Source organism: Aegilops tauschii, chromosome 2, assembly GCF_002575655.3.
Source record: "Aegilops tauschii subsp. strangulata cultivar AL8/78 chromosome 2, Aet v6.0, whole genome shotgun sequence".
NCBI lineage: Eukaryota > Viridiplantae > Streptophyta > Magnoliopsida > Poales > Poaceae > Aegilops > Aegilops tauschii.
In genome coordinates this window covers 117,977,797-117,989,893 of record NC_053036.3, presented here as the reverse complement: position 1 = coordinate 117,989,893, position 12,097 = coordinate 117,977,797, and the positions used below count along the sequence as shown (strand labels likewise).

Below are 12,097 nucleotides of genomic sequence, written 5' to 3'. Positions count from 1 at the left end.
CGTCGTGGCACCAGTCGCACTCCCCCGGGAGGCTTTCGTCGTCCGAGTACGACATTTCCTATGTTCATATATAATTCAAATATTAAACATCTACAATTAAATATATGTACTAAAAAACCTAAGTTAGATCATTATTATTCATCACGGGTTGACTATCGGTTTGTCGAGTCTTTTCTTGAAAACTCTCAGCTCACGTGGTGTATACATTCGACCGTTGGTGATGGTCGCTCCTCCCTTTGTCCCCGTGTACATTACACCAAAATGTCTAGCTAGCACACGGGAACAAAGGAGAAGCGACCCCCACGACAACAGTTGGGATTCTTCGTCCTCTCATATATATATGGTGGAACTCTCCCTCACTGATTCCTCTCTGACATTTGCGACCGTCGGTGATGGTAGCTCCTCCTTTCGTTCTCGAGTTCATTACACCAAATTGCCTAGCACACGGGAACGAAGGAGAAGCTACCCCCATGACAACAGTCGGGATTCTTCGTCCTCTCATATATGGTGGAGACTCGACAGACTTACAGTCAACCCGAAATATCGTTTAATTATCTTTCTAAAAGAGGATTTGGCTGGTCTCACCTCGATGTCGGAGGGGGCGGTGACGGGGACGACGGCGGGGATGATGGAGGGGTCGGGGGCTCCTAGATTTCTGCGAAAACAAAAACCCTATAAGCTATCAACTAATCATAGTGCTCTCCAATTTTAGCATTCAAAGTAGGATCGGAGTAGTTTTCCACTTTGAGCATTCAATAAGCAAAATCAAATCACAAAATAAAGTAGTATTCAAATTAGGATGCATTCAATTATAAGCAAAACTACATCATCTCCATGCGTCTGTACATCACCGAATATTATCACTAATACACCTCGAATACTATCATACATATAGCATCGCTAGTACAGCTAGAACAGTAGCGCCCGACGGGTATCGGCGCGGGCGGTGTACACCCAAAGGGACGGAACCATCACAGGATCATAGCTCTAGTGAGATCCCTGAAGAACCTGCCAGGTATTGTCGAACCTGCCCTCCAACGCAACCATGTAGCGACGGACGTGCTGGTCCTCCTCGCTGACACGGTGACGTACCACCTCCGCGGTGTCCGGAAGCCTCGGCACCGTCACTGGCCCACGCGAGCGCCACCAAACAAGGATCGGGTCAACGACGGGCTGGTTCCTCACCAACCTACGCCCACCGGAAGGTAGCACCTCCCAAAACCAGCCCGGCGGAGCCCAGTCCCGGACATGGCCCCTCTGATCAAGCCGGCCTCCTCCGCCGAGTCGACGACGAGGATGCGGGATAGGCATCGTCGACGTCGATGCGGGAATAATTGCTTTAACTAAAAAAACAAACTAGTTCTATTAATTTCCTTACTATAAATAGAATAAAGTAGTACTTACTACAAATAAACTAGCTAGTTTAACTAGTTCTATTATTTTTCTAACTAATTCTATTAAACACTTTCTAAGTAGTACTTACTAAAAGTTATCGGGGAGGGGGGTACATATATCGACAACGACATACCCGATAAAAAATAAGAAGACGAAGAAGACGAAAAAAAAGAGGAGAAGAAGAAAGGAATAGAGGAGGAGATCGAAGAAAAAAAAGAAAAAAAGAGGAGAAGAAGAAGAAATAGAGGAGAAGAAGAAGAAATAGAATAATAGAATAATTATTCTATTTCTTCTTCTTCTCCTCTATTCCTTCTTCTTCTACTCTTTTTTCTTCTTCTTTTTCATCTTCTTATTTATTTCTCCTCTACTTCCTCTCCTCTTCTTCTTATTCTTCTTCTTCTTCTTCTCCTTCTTCCTCTTCTTATTTTTCTTTTTTCTCTCCTTCTTTTTCTTCTAAATATGAACATACATAAATGACTTCTAAATATGAAAAATCTAAACTACACATCTAAATTAATACATCTAAATTACAACAACCAAATTAACTACACATCTAACTACACATCCAAATTAATACAACTAAATTACAAATCTAAATTAAACTACGTACAGTACTATAGCTAGGGGGCGCGGCGGCAGCGGCGGCGGCCATTACAGGGAGGAGGAGGAGGGGAGCGGGGCGGCGCTCATAGGGTGGCGGAGGGCGACGGCGACCGCGGCGGGCCGGGGGCGGAGGGCGGCGACGGTGACGTATACGGGGCGACGGCTCGGGGGCGCGCGGCGGAGGCCGACGGCGACGGCGGCGGGGGGGGGGGGCGGAGGACGACGGCGATGGGCGATGGCGTGGGCTCGGGGGCACGGGCGACGGCGACGACGACGGGGCAGCCTGGCGGCGTAGATCGAGCTCGCGGCGTCGTCGGGCGAGGGGACACTGGCGATGGAAATCAGAAAATTTCCAAAGTGCTACTTATATAGCAAAGGCTTTGGTCCCGGTTGGTGGCTCCAACCGGAACCAATACCCACCCTTTGGTCCCGGTTGGTGCCACCAACCGGGACTAAAGGCCTCTTTTCACCAGCGCAAAGGGCGGGAAGCAGAGGGCTTTGGTCCCGGTTGGTGGCACCAACCGGGACCAAAGGGTGGGTATTGGTTCCGGTTGGAGCCACCAACCGGGACTAATGTGCTGGCGCGGTGCGGTGGGAAGTTTAGTCCCACCTCGCTAGCTGAGAGAGCTCAGCACTTGTTTATAAGTTGCGCTGCAGCTCAGGTGCTGAGCTCCTCTCTAATATGCAGGCATTATACATGCCTACCTTTGTCATTGCCATGTTGGGCCTATTGGGCCTGCGGGCCTGCATCCTGGCCCATGTGCAGATGGGTTTCTAGTCGTATGCAGGCTGTGTGGCCCATTAGGCGGCATTTTTTTATTTTTTCCAGTATTTTTTTGTTTTTTGAATTATTTATTTTCTTTTCATTTTTGCTTTATTTTTTATTCTTTTTGCTTTTAGCTCAGAATAATTATAAACTTTCTGTTAATCCATTAGTTTCCAAATTTGAATAGTTTAAATTTCATCCGGAAACTCGTGTGTTACAAAGGGATTTCATTTTTTAAACCTAATTTGAACTCCTGACTTTTTGTGTGTTCAAAATGCACCATTCAAAGCCACATCATCATTTTTCAATCCTTTCTGACTTCATTTGTTATTTTTCATGCATTTACTAATTATTTTGAACTATAAGACCCTAAAATTGAAAAGCATTTCAAATGAACTCTGAAAAGGTTGAAAGTTGGCATGAGATCATCATTTCATCCACATAGCATGTGCAAGAAAGTTGAGAGGGTTACGGCAAAAACTGGATGCACTTCGTGTACAAAACGGACAATCTCTTTCAAAGTATCAGGATTTCATCCGGAAACTCGTCTGTTACAAAGGGATTTCATTTTTTAAACCTTATTTGAACTCCTGACTTTTTGTGTGTTCAAAATGCACCATTCAAAGCCACATCATCATTTTTCAATCCTTTCTGACTTCATTTGTTATTTTTCATGCATTTACTAATTATTTTCAGCTATAAGACCCTAAAATTGAAAAGCATTTCAAATGAACTCTGAAAAGGTTGAAAGTTGGCATGATATCATCATTTCATCCACATAGCATGTGCAAGAAAGTTGAGAGGGTTACGGCAAAAACTGGATGCACTTCGTGTACAAAACGGACAATCTCTTTCAAAGTATCAGGATTTCATCCGGAAACTCGTCTATTACAAAGGGATTTCATTTTTTAAACCTTATTTGAACTCCTGACTTTTTGTGTGTTCAAAATGCACCATTCAAAGCCACATCATCATTTTTCAATCCTTTCTGACTTCATTTGTTATTTTTCATGCATTTACTAATTATTTTGAACTATAAGACCCTAAAATTGAAAAGCATTTCAAATGAACTCTGAAAAGGTTGAAAGTTGGCATGATATCATCATTTCATCCACATAGCATGTGCAAGAAAGTTGAGAGGGTTACGGCAAAAACTGGATGCACTTCGTGTACAAAACGGACAATCTCTTTCAAAGTATCAGGATTTCATCCGGAAACTCGTGTGTTACAAAGGGATTTCATTTTTTAAACCTTATTTGAACTCCAAACTTTTTATGTGTTCAAAATGCACCATTCAAAGCCACATCATCATTTTTCAATCCTTTCTGACTTCCTTTGTTATTTTTCATGCATTTACTAATTATTTTGAGCTATAAGACCCTAAAATTGAAAAGCATTTCAAATGAACTCTGAAAAGGTTGAAAGTTGGCATGAGATCATCATTTCATCCACATAGCATGTGCAAGAAAGTTGAGAGGGTTACGGCAAAAACTGGATGCACTTCGTGTACAAAACGGACAATCTCTTTCAAAGTATCAGGATTTCATCCGGAAACTCGTCTGTTACAAAGGGATTTCATTTTTTAAACCTTATTTGAACTCCTGACTTTTTGTGTGTTCAAAATGCACCATTCAAAGCCACATCATCATTTTTCAATCCTTTTTGACTTCATTTGTTATTTTGCATGCATTTACTAATTATTTTGAGCTATAAGACCCTAAAATTGAAAAGCATTTCAAATGAACTCTGAAAAGGTTGAAAGTTGGCATGATATCATCATTTCATCCACATAGCATGTGCAAGAAAGTTGAGAGGGTTACGGCAAAAACTGGATGCACTTCGTGTACAAAACGGACAATCTCTTTCAAAGTATCAGGATTTCATCCGGAAACTCGTGTGTTACAAAGGGATTTCATTTTTTAAAACTTATTTGAACTCCTGACTTTTTGTGTGTTCAAAATGCACCATTCAAAGCCACATCATCATTTTTCAATCCTTTCTGACTTCATTTGTTATTTCTCATGCATTTACTAATTATTTTGAGCTATAAGACCCTAAAATTGAAAAACATTTCAAATGAACTCTGAAAAGGTTGAAAGTTGGCATGATATCATCATTTCATCCACATAGCATGTGCAAGAAAGTTGAGATGGTTACGGCAAAAACTGGATGCACTTCGTGTACAAAACGGACAATCTCTTTCAAAGTATCAGGATTTCATCCGGAAACTCGTCTGTTACAAAGGGATTTCATTTTTTTAAACTTATTTGAACTCCTGACTTTTTGTGTGTTCAAAATGCACCATTCAAAGCCACATCATCATTTGTCAATCCTTTCTGACTTTATTTGTTATTTTTCATGCATTTACTAATTATTTTGAGCTATAAGACCCTAAAATTGAAAAACATTTCAAATGAACTCTGAAAAGGTTTTCTTTCTACTTACAACAAAAAACTTATTTATTTTATTTCTAATTACTTATGTCTTTTACTTTAATTATTTTATTTTTATTTATTTTACTGCTACTATTTTTTATTTATTTTACTTGCTGCTATTTTTACTTAATTAATTAAGGTTTATTTATTGTAGTTACTATAGTTTATTTTATTTTATTTTATTAAGGTTTATTTAGTTTTATTTATTTTATTAAGGTTTATTTATTTTATAAATATAAAAAATGAACATAGATGCACTTATAGAGAAAATTCAACCTAAATTCATACTAAATTTCTATGAAATTTACTATGAATTTAAGTTAAATTTCCTGTATAAGGGCATCTATTTTCACTTTAATAGAAGCTCAACAAGGCATAGAGGGACGGGCTTTTAAACTGGTGTGAGCGCCCTTCGGTTGGCGAGGTGGGACTAAACACTGGCCGCAACTAGGACCAGCCCTTTAGTCCCGGTTTGTGGTATGAACCGGGACTAAAGGGTGGTGGGCCAGGAGCGTGGCCCATTGGTCCCGGTTTGTACCACCAACCAGGACCAAAGGGTCCATACGAACCGGGACCAATGCCCACGAGGCCCCGGCCGGCCCCCTGGGCTCACGAACCGAGACCAATGCTCACATTAGTCCCGGTTCATGACTGAACCGGGGCTAATGTGAAAACGGCCCTGTGACCTAAGCCCTGTTTTCTACTAGTGCCAGACGCCACATGAACTGTTGCACCTTGGGTGGGCAGGGTATGTCCCAAAGATTTTTCCAGTCAATCTCCGGTTGTACTGGGTTGATAGTAGTAGGAACAGCTGCATCATCTCTAGCTTTTATATAGACCTGATACGCCGACTTGACGGAGAATTGGCCCCTCCCGTCATAGTGCCACGCGTGAAAGTCCTCAAAATCCTCTCTTATAGGTGTTGCCAATATGATAGCAGCATCTTCAGGCCAAAAAATGTCCCGGACTAACTGCTCATCCCAAGTCATTGTCATAGGGTCAATAAGCTCTGACACTGTAGTAAGTACACAGTTGCCCCGCGGGGTTCGAGGTCGTCGTGTTCCATCCTTGGCGAGCCACGGATCAGACCAGATGTTTGTGTTGGTTCCATCTCCCACCCTCCATATAATCCCTTCTTTCAGCAGTTGCACACCTTTAAGGATACTTCGCCAAGTATATGAGATTCCCTCCTTTGGTTGAGCATCCAGAATTGATGTATCAGGTAAGTATTTGGCCTTGAGGAGTCGGGCACATAAGGAGTCAGGGACTGTGAGCATTCGCCAAGCCTGCCTAGCGAGCATGGCAAGATTAAACCCATGTAGATCTCTGAACCCCATACCCCCTTTACTCTTTGGTCGCGTGAGTAACTCCCAGCTTAGCCAGTGAATTTTCTTCATATCATCTTGCTGAGCCCACCAATATCTGCAGATCATTGCCCCCATTTGCCCGCATAGTGATTTTGTCAGGTCGAAGCACGACATAGCAAAAGTGGGAATCGCTTGTGCACAAGCCTTGATCAGCACGTCCTTGGCTGCCCTTGAGAGTAGCCGTTCGATCCAGCCTTGAATCTTCTTCCATATTCTGTCCTTAAGATACTCAAAGACCTGGGATTTCGCTGCACCAACATACACAGGAAGGCCGAGATATTTTTCAGTCCTAGCATCTGCCCGTATGTTCAAGATATTCAGCACCACTTGCCGGTCCTCACTCCTTGTGTTCTTACTAAACATCACTGAAGACTTATCAAAAAATTTCACCTGCCCCGAGCAATTCTCATATAGTTCTAGCACATGTTGCAGTGTTGTGGCACTTTCGCCATTGGCTTTCATTAGTACCAACGAGTCATCTGCGAACAACAAATGGTTGAGACTTGGAGCAGTACTACACAGTTTTAAACCCTTCAAACTACCATCTACCTCAGCTTTATTCAGCAGTGAAGAAAACCCTTCAGCACATAGCAAAAAAAGGTAAGGAGACAGTGGATCTCCTTGGCGTAATCCTCTCTGTGGGACAATCTCCTCTGTATAGCTCCCATTAATTTTGACCCTGTATGCCACCGATGAGATGCAGAGCATGATCTTATCAACCCACCTTCTGTCAAAGCCCATTTTTTCCATCATTTTTTCCAGAAACTTCCACTCCACCCGGTCATAAGCCTTACTCATATCCAATTTGATAGCAGCAAAACCATCTCTTCCCTTCCTCTTATTCTGCATATAATGTGTGCATTCATAGGCAATCAAGATATTATCTGTGATGAGCCGGCCAGGTACAAATGCGCTTTGATTTGGAGATATAATGTCAGAGAGGATTTGTTTGAGTCTATTTGCCAGTACCTTTGACACCAACTTATATACCACATTACATAAACTTATCGGTCTCAGGTCCTTCATACTGTCTGGATTTTTTGTCTTGGGGATCAAAACCACACAAGTATCATTCCACCCTACTGGCATAGGCCCTCCATTAAGAACACTCAGTACCTCGTGCAAAACTTTATCACCAACAATATCCCAACATCTTTTGTAAAACAAGGAAGGCATCCCATCTGGCCCAGGAGCCTTGAGATCTCCAATACTATCAAGGGCAGCCAGTACTTCCTTCTCAGTGAACTCCTTGCAAAGCAATTCGTTCATGGCTGGAGTCACTCTTGTGTCAATGTGGCCCAAGAGTTCCTCCATACGGGTACCTGCAAAAGAAGTGAAAATGTTTTTAAAATAGTTAGTTACTACTTCCTTCATGGCTCCCTCCTCCTCCACCACACTCCCATCCTCTCTCCTTAACTTCTTTATTCTGTTCACCCTTCTCCTCTCCGAAGCATAGGCATGTAAAAATTTTGTATTTCTATCCCCCCATTTAAGCCAGTCAACATGAGCCCTCTGCTTCCAATAAAGCTCACGTTGTTCCTCGAGTCTTGCAAGTTTAAACCGGAGTAACCCTTCTCTTTTAACATGATCTGGCCCAATTTGTCTCCTCCTACAAGTTTCCAGTTCTTTCTTCAGCCGGGAGATCCTCTTCTCAATGTCCCCAAGGACATTTTTATTCCATATACATAGCTTGCTCATAACTCCCTTGAGTGCCTCCCCCACCCTCTGCTGATTCTCCCCTATCTCCCTCTCCCATTCTTCTTTAATGATCTCCTTACATTCTTCTTCCTCCAGCCACCGAGCTTCAAATCTAGGCACCATACTTCCACCCGATCTCACTCTTCTTTCTGCCAACCCTGTGGTATCGATGATAATAGGACGGTGATCAGAATGGCGGGGGTCTCCATTCGTCACCGTAACAGCTGGGAATCTGTCTCTCCATTCATGCGAAGCAACCGCCCTATCAAGCCTCTCCCGAATATACTTCTGTGCGGTGTGGCTATGGTTACGCCACGTGAATACATCTCCCATAAAGCCGAAGTCATGCAACTCACACTCCTCCAAAGTCAGCCTAGGGAGATTTGAGGGGGAAAAGTATACTTTCTTCATTCCTCATCAACCATGAGCCCAAGCACACTTCGCCATTGACATTCTATCAGCCTAGGTATCCATACAGGCCGAATCGGACCACCCCATAGTAAAGCCCATATTACACACAACGGACCTTACGGGCTGTAGCCGACCGCGCTGTCCCAGAAAAACAGTCGCTCGTGGAATAGTCCCTCCGACGCGCTCCCTCCCTCCGTCTCCACCCCGACGTGTGCTCGGCGGCGGCGGCGGCGAGCTCCGGCGGACAAGGCTTCACGGGCGGCAAGGTAGACACCGCCACCCCTTTTCAGCTCCCACCCCCGCTTGCTCCGTCCCATCGTGTTGATTGGCCGAAACCCTCGGTGAAACCCTAGGTTCTGATTCGAGATTCGCCCGCGTCGGCATCTCAGGTCGGGTATCCGGGAGGCGGCGGAGCCATGGAGGAGGACGCCGAGGGCATGGACCGCCTCGACATGGACGGCGACTTCGTGGGCGGCCGCTTCGGCCGCGACGGGGAGTTCTACTACCAGAGCCGCCGCGAGCGGGCGCCCCAGACCCGCGAGGACGCGCTCTACGGCGTCTTCGGCGAGGGGGACTCCGACTACGACTCCGAGGAGGACGAGGCGTCGCGCCGGCGCCGGCGCCGCAAGCGCCGCAGGGACGACGCCGAGCCCGACCTCACCAGGCCCGTGCAGTTCGTCTCCAAGGGCATCAGTGCCCCAAAGCCAGAGGAGGAGGGGGAGGAGCAGCAGAGGCCTGGACTTGGCCAGGCCGCATCCTCCTCGGGCACCGCTGCCGCCGCCGCCTCCGAGGAGGATGCAGAGGAGGACCAGGAGCCATACATGGACCTGCCCACGGGATTTGGGCAGCGAATCGCCGAGGGTGCACGTGCGAGGCGGGAGGAGAAGGAGCGGCAGCAGGAGTCGGCCAAGCGCCGGCGCAGTGCATTCGGGGCAGGGTTTGAACCTGGAAAACCGGCGCCGCCACCTGGAAGCCTGGAGTCCAACACGAAGGTGGCTAAGATGATGGCTATGATGGGGTACAAGAGAGGAGAAGGTCTCGGCAAGAATGCTCAGGGAATCACTGCACCAGTGGAGACCACCTTGCGCCCCAAGAACGCCGGACTCGGCAGCGTCGAGGGGTTTAAGGAGCCCAAAGCTTTCACTCCCAAGGAGAACTTGCCACCCCCACCTCCCCCACCGCCTGCCAAGAAGGAAAAGCAACGGTGGTCCAAGAAGGCCAGCTTGAAGAAGGATCAGGTCTTGACTAAGAATGAGCTGTTGGCAAGGCGCGCTGAGCAGGAACAGGATGAGCAGCCCGCATTTGTCCAAAAGGTGATTGACATGCGAGGGCCTCAGGCTCGTGTGTTGACAGACTTGAAGGGGCTCAGTACTGAACATGAGATGGAGGCAAATGATGTGCCGATGCCGGAGTTGCAGTACAATGTGCGGCTGCTTGTTGATGAGACTGAGGCTGATATTGTCAGGTTGGATGGGCAGCTGCGGCGGGAGCAGGAGAAGGTGGCTAGTTTGGTGCGGGAGAAGGAGAAAGTAGCAAAGCAGGAGGCTTTGCAGAAACGCCAGCTGCAAGTTATGGAGACAATTGCAGATGTGCTGGAGAAGGTCCGGGTTGATGACACCGCTGGTTTGCTCACTCTGGGGGGGTTGCTTAAGACCTTCCAGGAATTGAAGGTGCGCTATGAGGAGGAGTTCAAAATTTGCAGTGTTGCATGGGTTGCTTGCCGATTTGCGCATCCACTACTTATCCGGGTATTTCAGGGGTGGCAGCCTCTGCAGAATCCATTGTTTGGCTTGGAGGTCATGTCATCGTGGAAGGATTTGCTGCAGGGAGACCAGCCATATGATTTCTCAGATGCTACTGAATCAATGGCTCCATATGCACAGCTGGTCAGTGAGGTCATCCTACCAGCTGTGCGGATATCAGGAACTAATTCATGGAAGGCTAGGGATCCAGAACCAATGCTCCGTTTTCTTGAGTCATGGGAACGGTTGCTGCCCCCTATCGTGCTCCATTCAATATTGGAGCATGTAATAATGCCAAAGCTCACAGCTGCAGTCGAATCTTGGGACCCGAGGAGCGAGAATGTGCCAATCCATGTATGGGTACACCCATGGTTGCCAACTCTAGGGCAAAGGATAGAGACATTGTGTCACTCTATCCGGTACAAGCTGAGTAGTGTCCTCCAATTATGGCAAGCTCACGATTCATCAGCTTATGCTGTGCTATCTCCATGGAAGGGTGTATTTGATCCAGCAAGTTGGGAAGACTTGATAGTGCGTTATATCATTCCTAAGCTGAAAATGGCACTCCAGGAGTTTCAGATTAACCCAGCAAGCCAGAAGTTTGACCAGTTTAACTGGGTTATGATCTGGGCTTCTGCTGTCCCGGTACACCATATGGTTCATATGTTGGAAGTTGATTTCTTTAGCAAGTGGCAGCTGGTTTTGTACCATTGGTTGAGTTCACCAAATCCTGATTTCAATGAGATAATGAATTGGTACAAGGGCTGGAGGGGCCTTTTCCCACCAGAGTTACTTGCCAATGAACGCATACGGATGCTTCTAACGGCTGGTCTTGAGATGATGAACCAAGCTGCTGAAGGACATGAGTTGGTGCAGCCAGGGGCTAGGGAGAATGTTGGCTTCTTGAGAGCAACAGAGAAGCGGCAATTTGATGCAGCACAGCAAGCATCGCAGTACCCATCTTACCATGCTGTACCAGGAGCAGCCATGGGAGATATGAGCTTCAAGGAGTCTATTCAGGCATATGCGGCTGACCAAGGTTTGTTGTTTATGCCTAGAGTTAACAAATTCTATAACGGCATGCCAGTGTACGAATTTGGCACTGTGAGCATTTGCATAGACTCTGTCAAGCGACTACTCTATGCGCAACTTCAAGAGGGAACCGAAAGATGGAGTTCTGTGTCTCTTACACAACTGCTGGAAATGAACCGGATGGCAAGACCACGTTAGGAGATCATCTATAGCTTGGAAGTTTCATGTGATCATTTTTCCTGCCAGTGTAGGTAGTCTTCAAATGTGTCTTGCGAGCATTGTTGTAGAATTACTTGATAAAGAACAAAGTTTCTGATGATGTATCTGAATGTGATTTTCCACATTTCAACATGGAACTCGGTTGTTATTGCCCTAGAATGAATAATTGATGCAGAACTGTTTCTACCTGTACATTGAGATACTGTTTATTTTTTGAGGTTGTTATTTTGGTAAGTTCATTTCTTGTTTTGTTTCCTGTGATAATCGAATGCCCTCCCACTAGGTTTATTTATGTGCTTCTAGCTTTTGTCACTATGTGCTCCCTCCGTTTCTTTTTAGTCTGCATATAAGATTTGATCAAAGTCAAACTTTGTAAAGTTTGACCAACTTTGTAGGAAAAAATATCAACATCTACAATACTAAAGCTAT

The 12,097-nt window shown here is 45.5% G+C and overlaps 1 protein-coding gene across 2 annotated transcripts; it reads left to right on the top strand.

Annotated features, from left to right (window-relative positions):
- The first annotated feature begins 8,750 nt into the window (after positions 1–8,750).
- On the top strand, positions 8,751–11,860 carry LOC109740920 (septin and tuftelin-interacting protein 1 homolog 1). 2 transcript variants are annotated; one of them, XM_020299983.4, is made up of 2 exons: positions 8,751–8,941; positions 9,029–11,860. In XM_020299983.4, exon 2 carries the CDS (start codon positions 9,092–9,094, stop codon positions 11,645–11,647), a length of 2,556 nt encoding a protein of 851 aa, XP_020155572.1. In that variant the 5' UTR covers positions 8,751–8,941; positions 9,029–9,091; the 3' UTR covers positions 11,648–11,860. The 2 variants fall into 2 exon arrangements, with proteins under 2 accessions (XP_020155572.1, XP_020155573.1); XM_020299984.4 differs by having other exon boundaries at positions 8,794–8,941; positions 9,065–11,860.
- The last annotated feature ends 237 nt before the right edge of the window (positions 11,861–12,097 follow it).

What these genes read in the sequence shown, in the direction of transcription:
- LOC109740920 (XM_020299983.4), top strand. Translation starts at nt 9,092, where the DNA reads ATGGAGGAGGACGCCGAGGGCATGGACCGCCTCGACATGGACGGCGAC.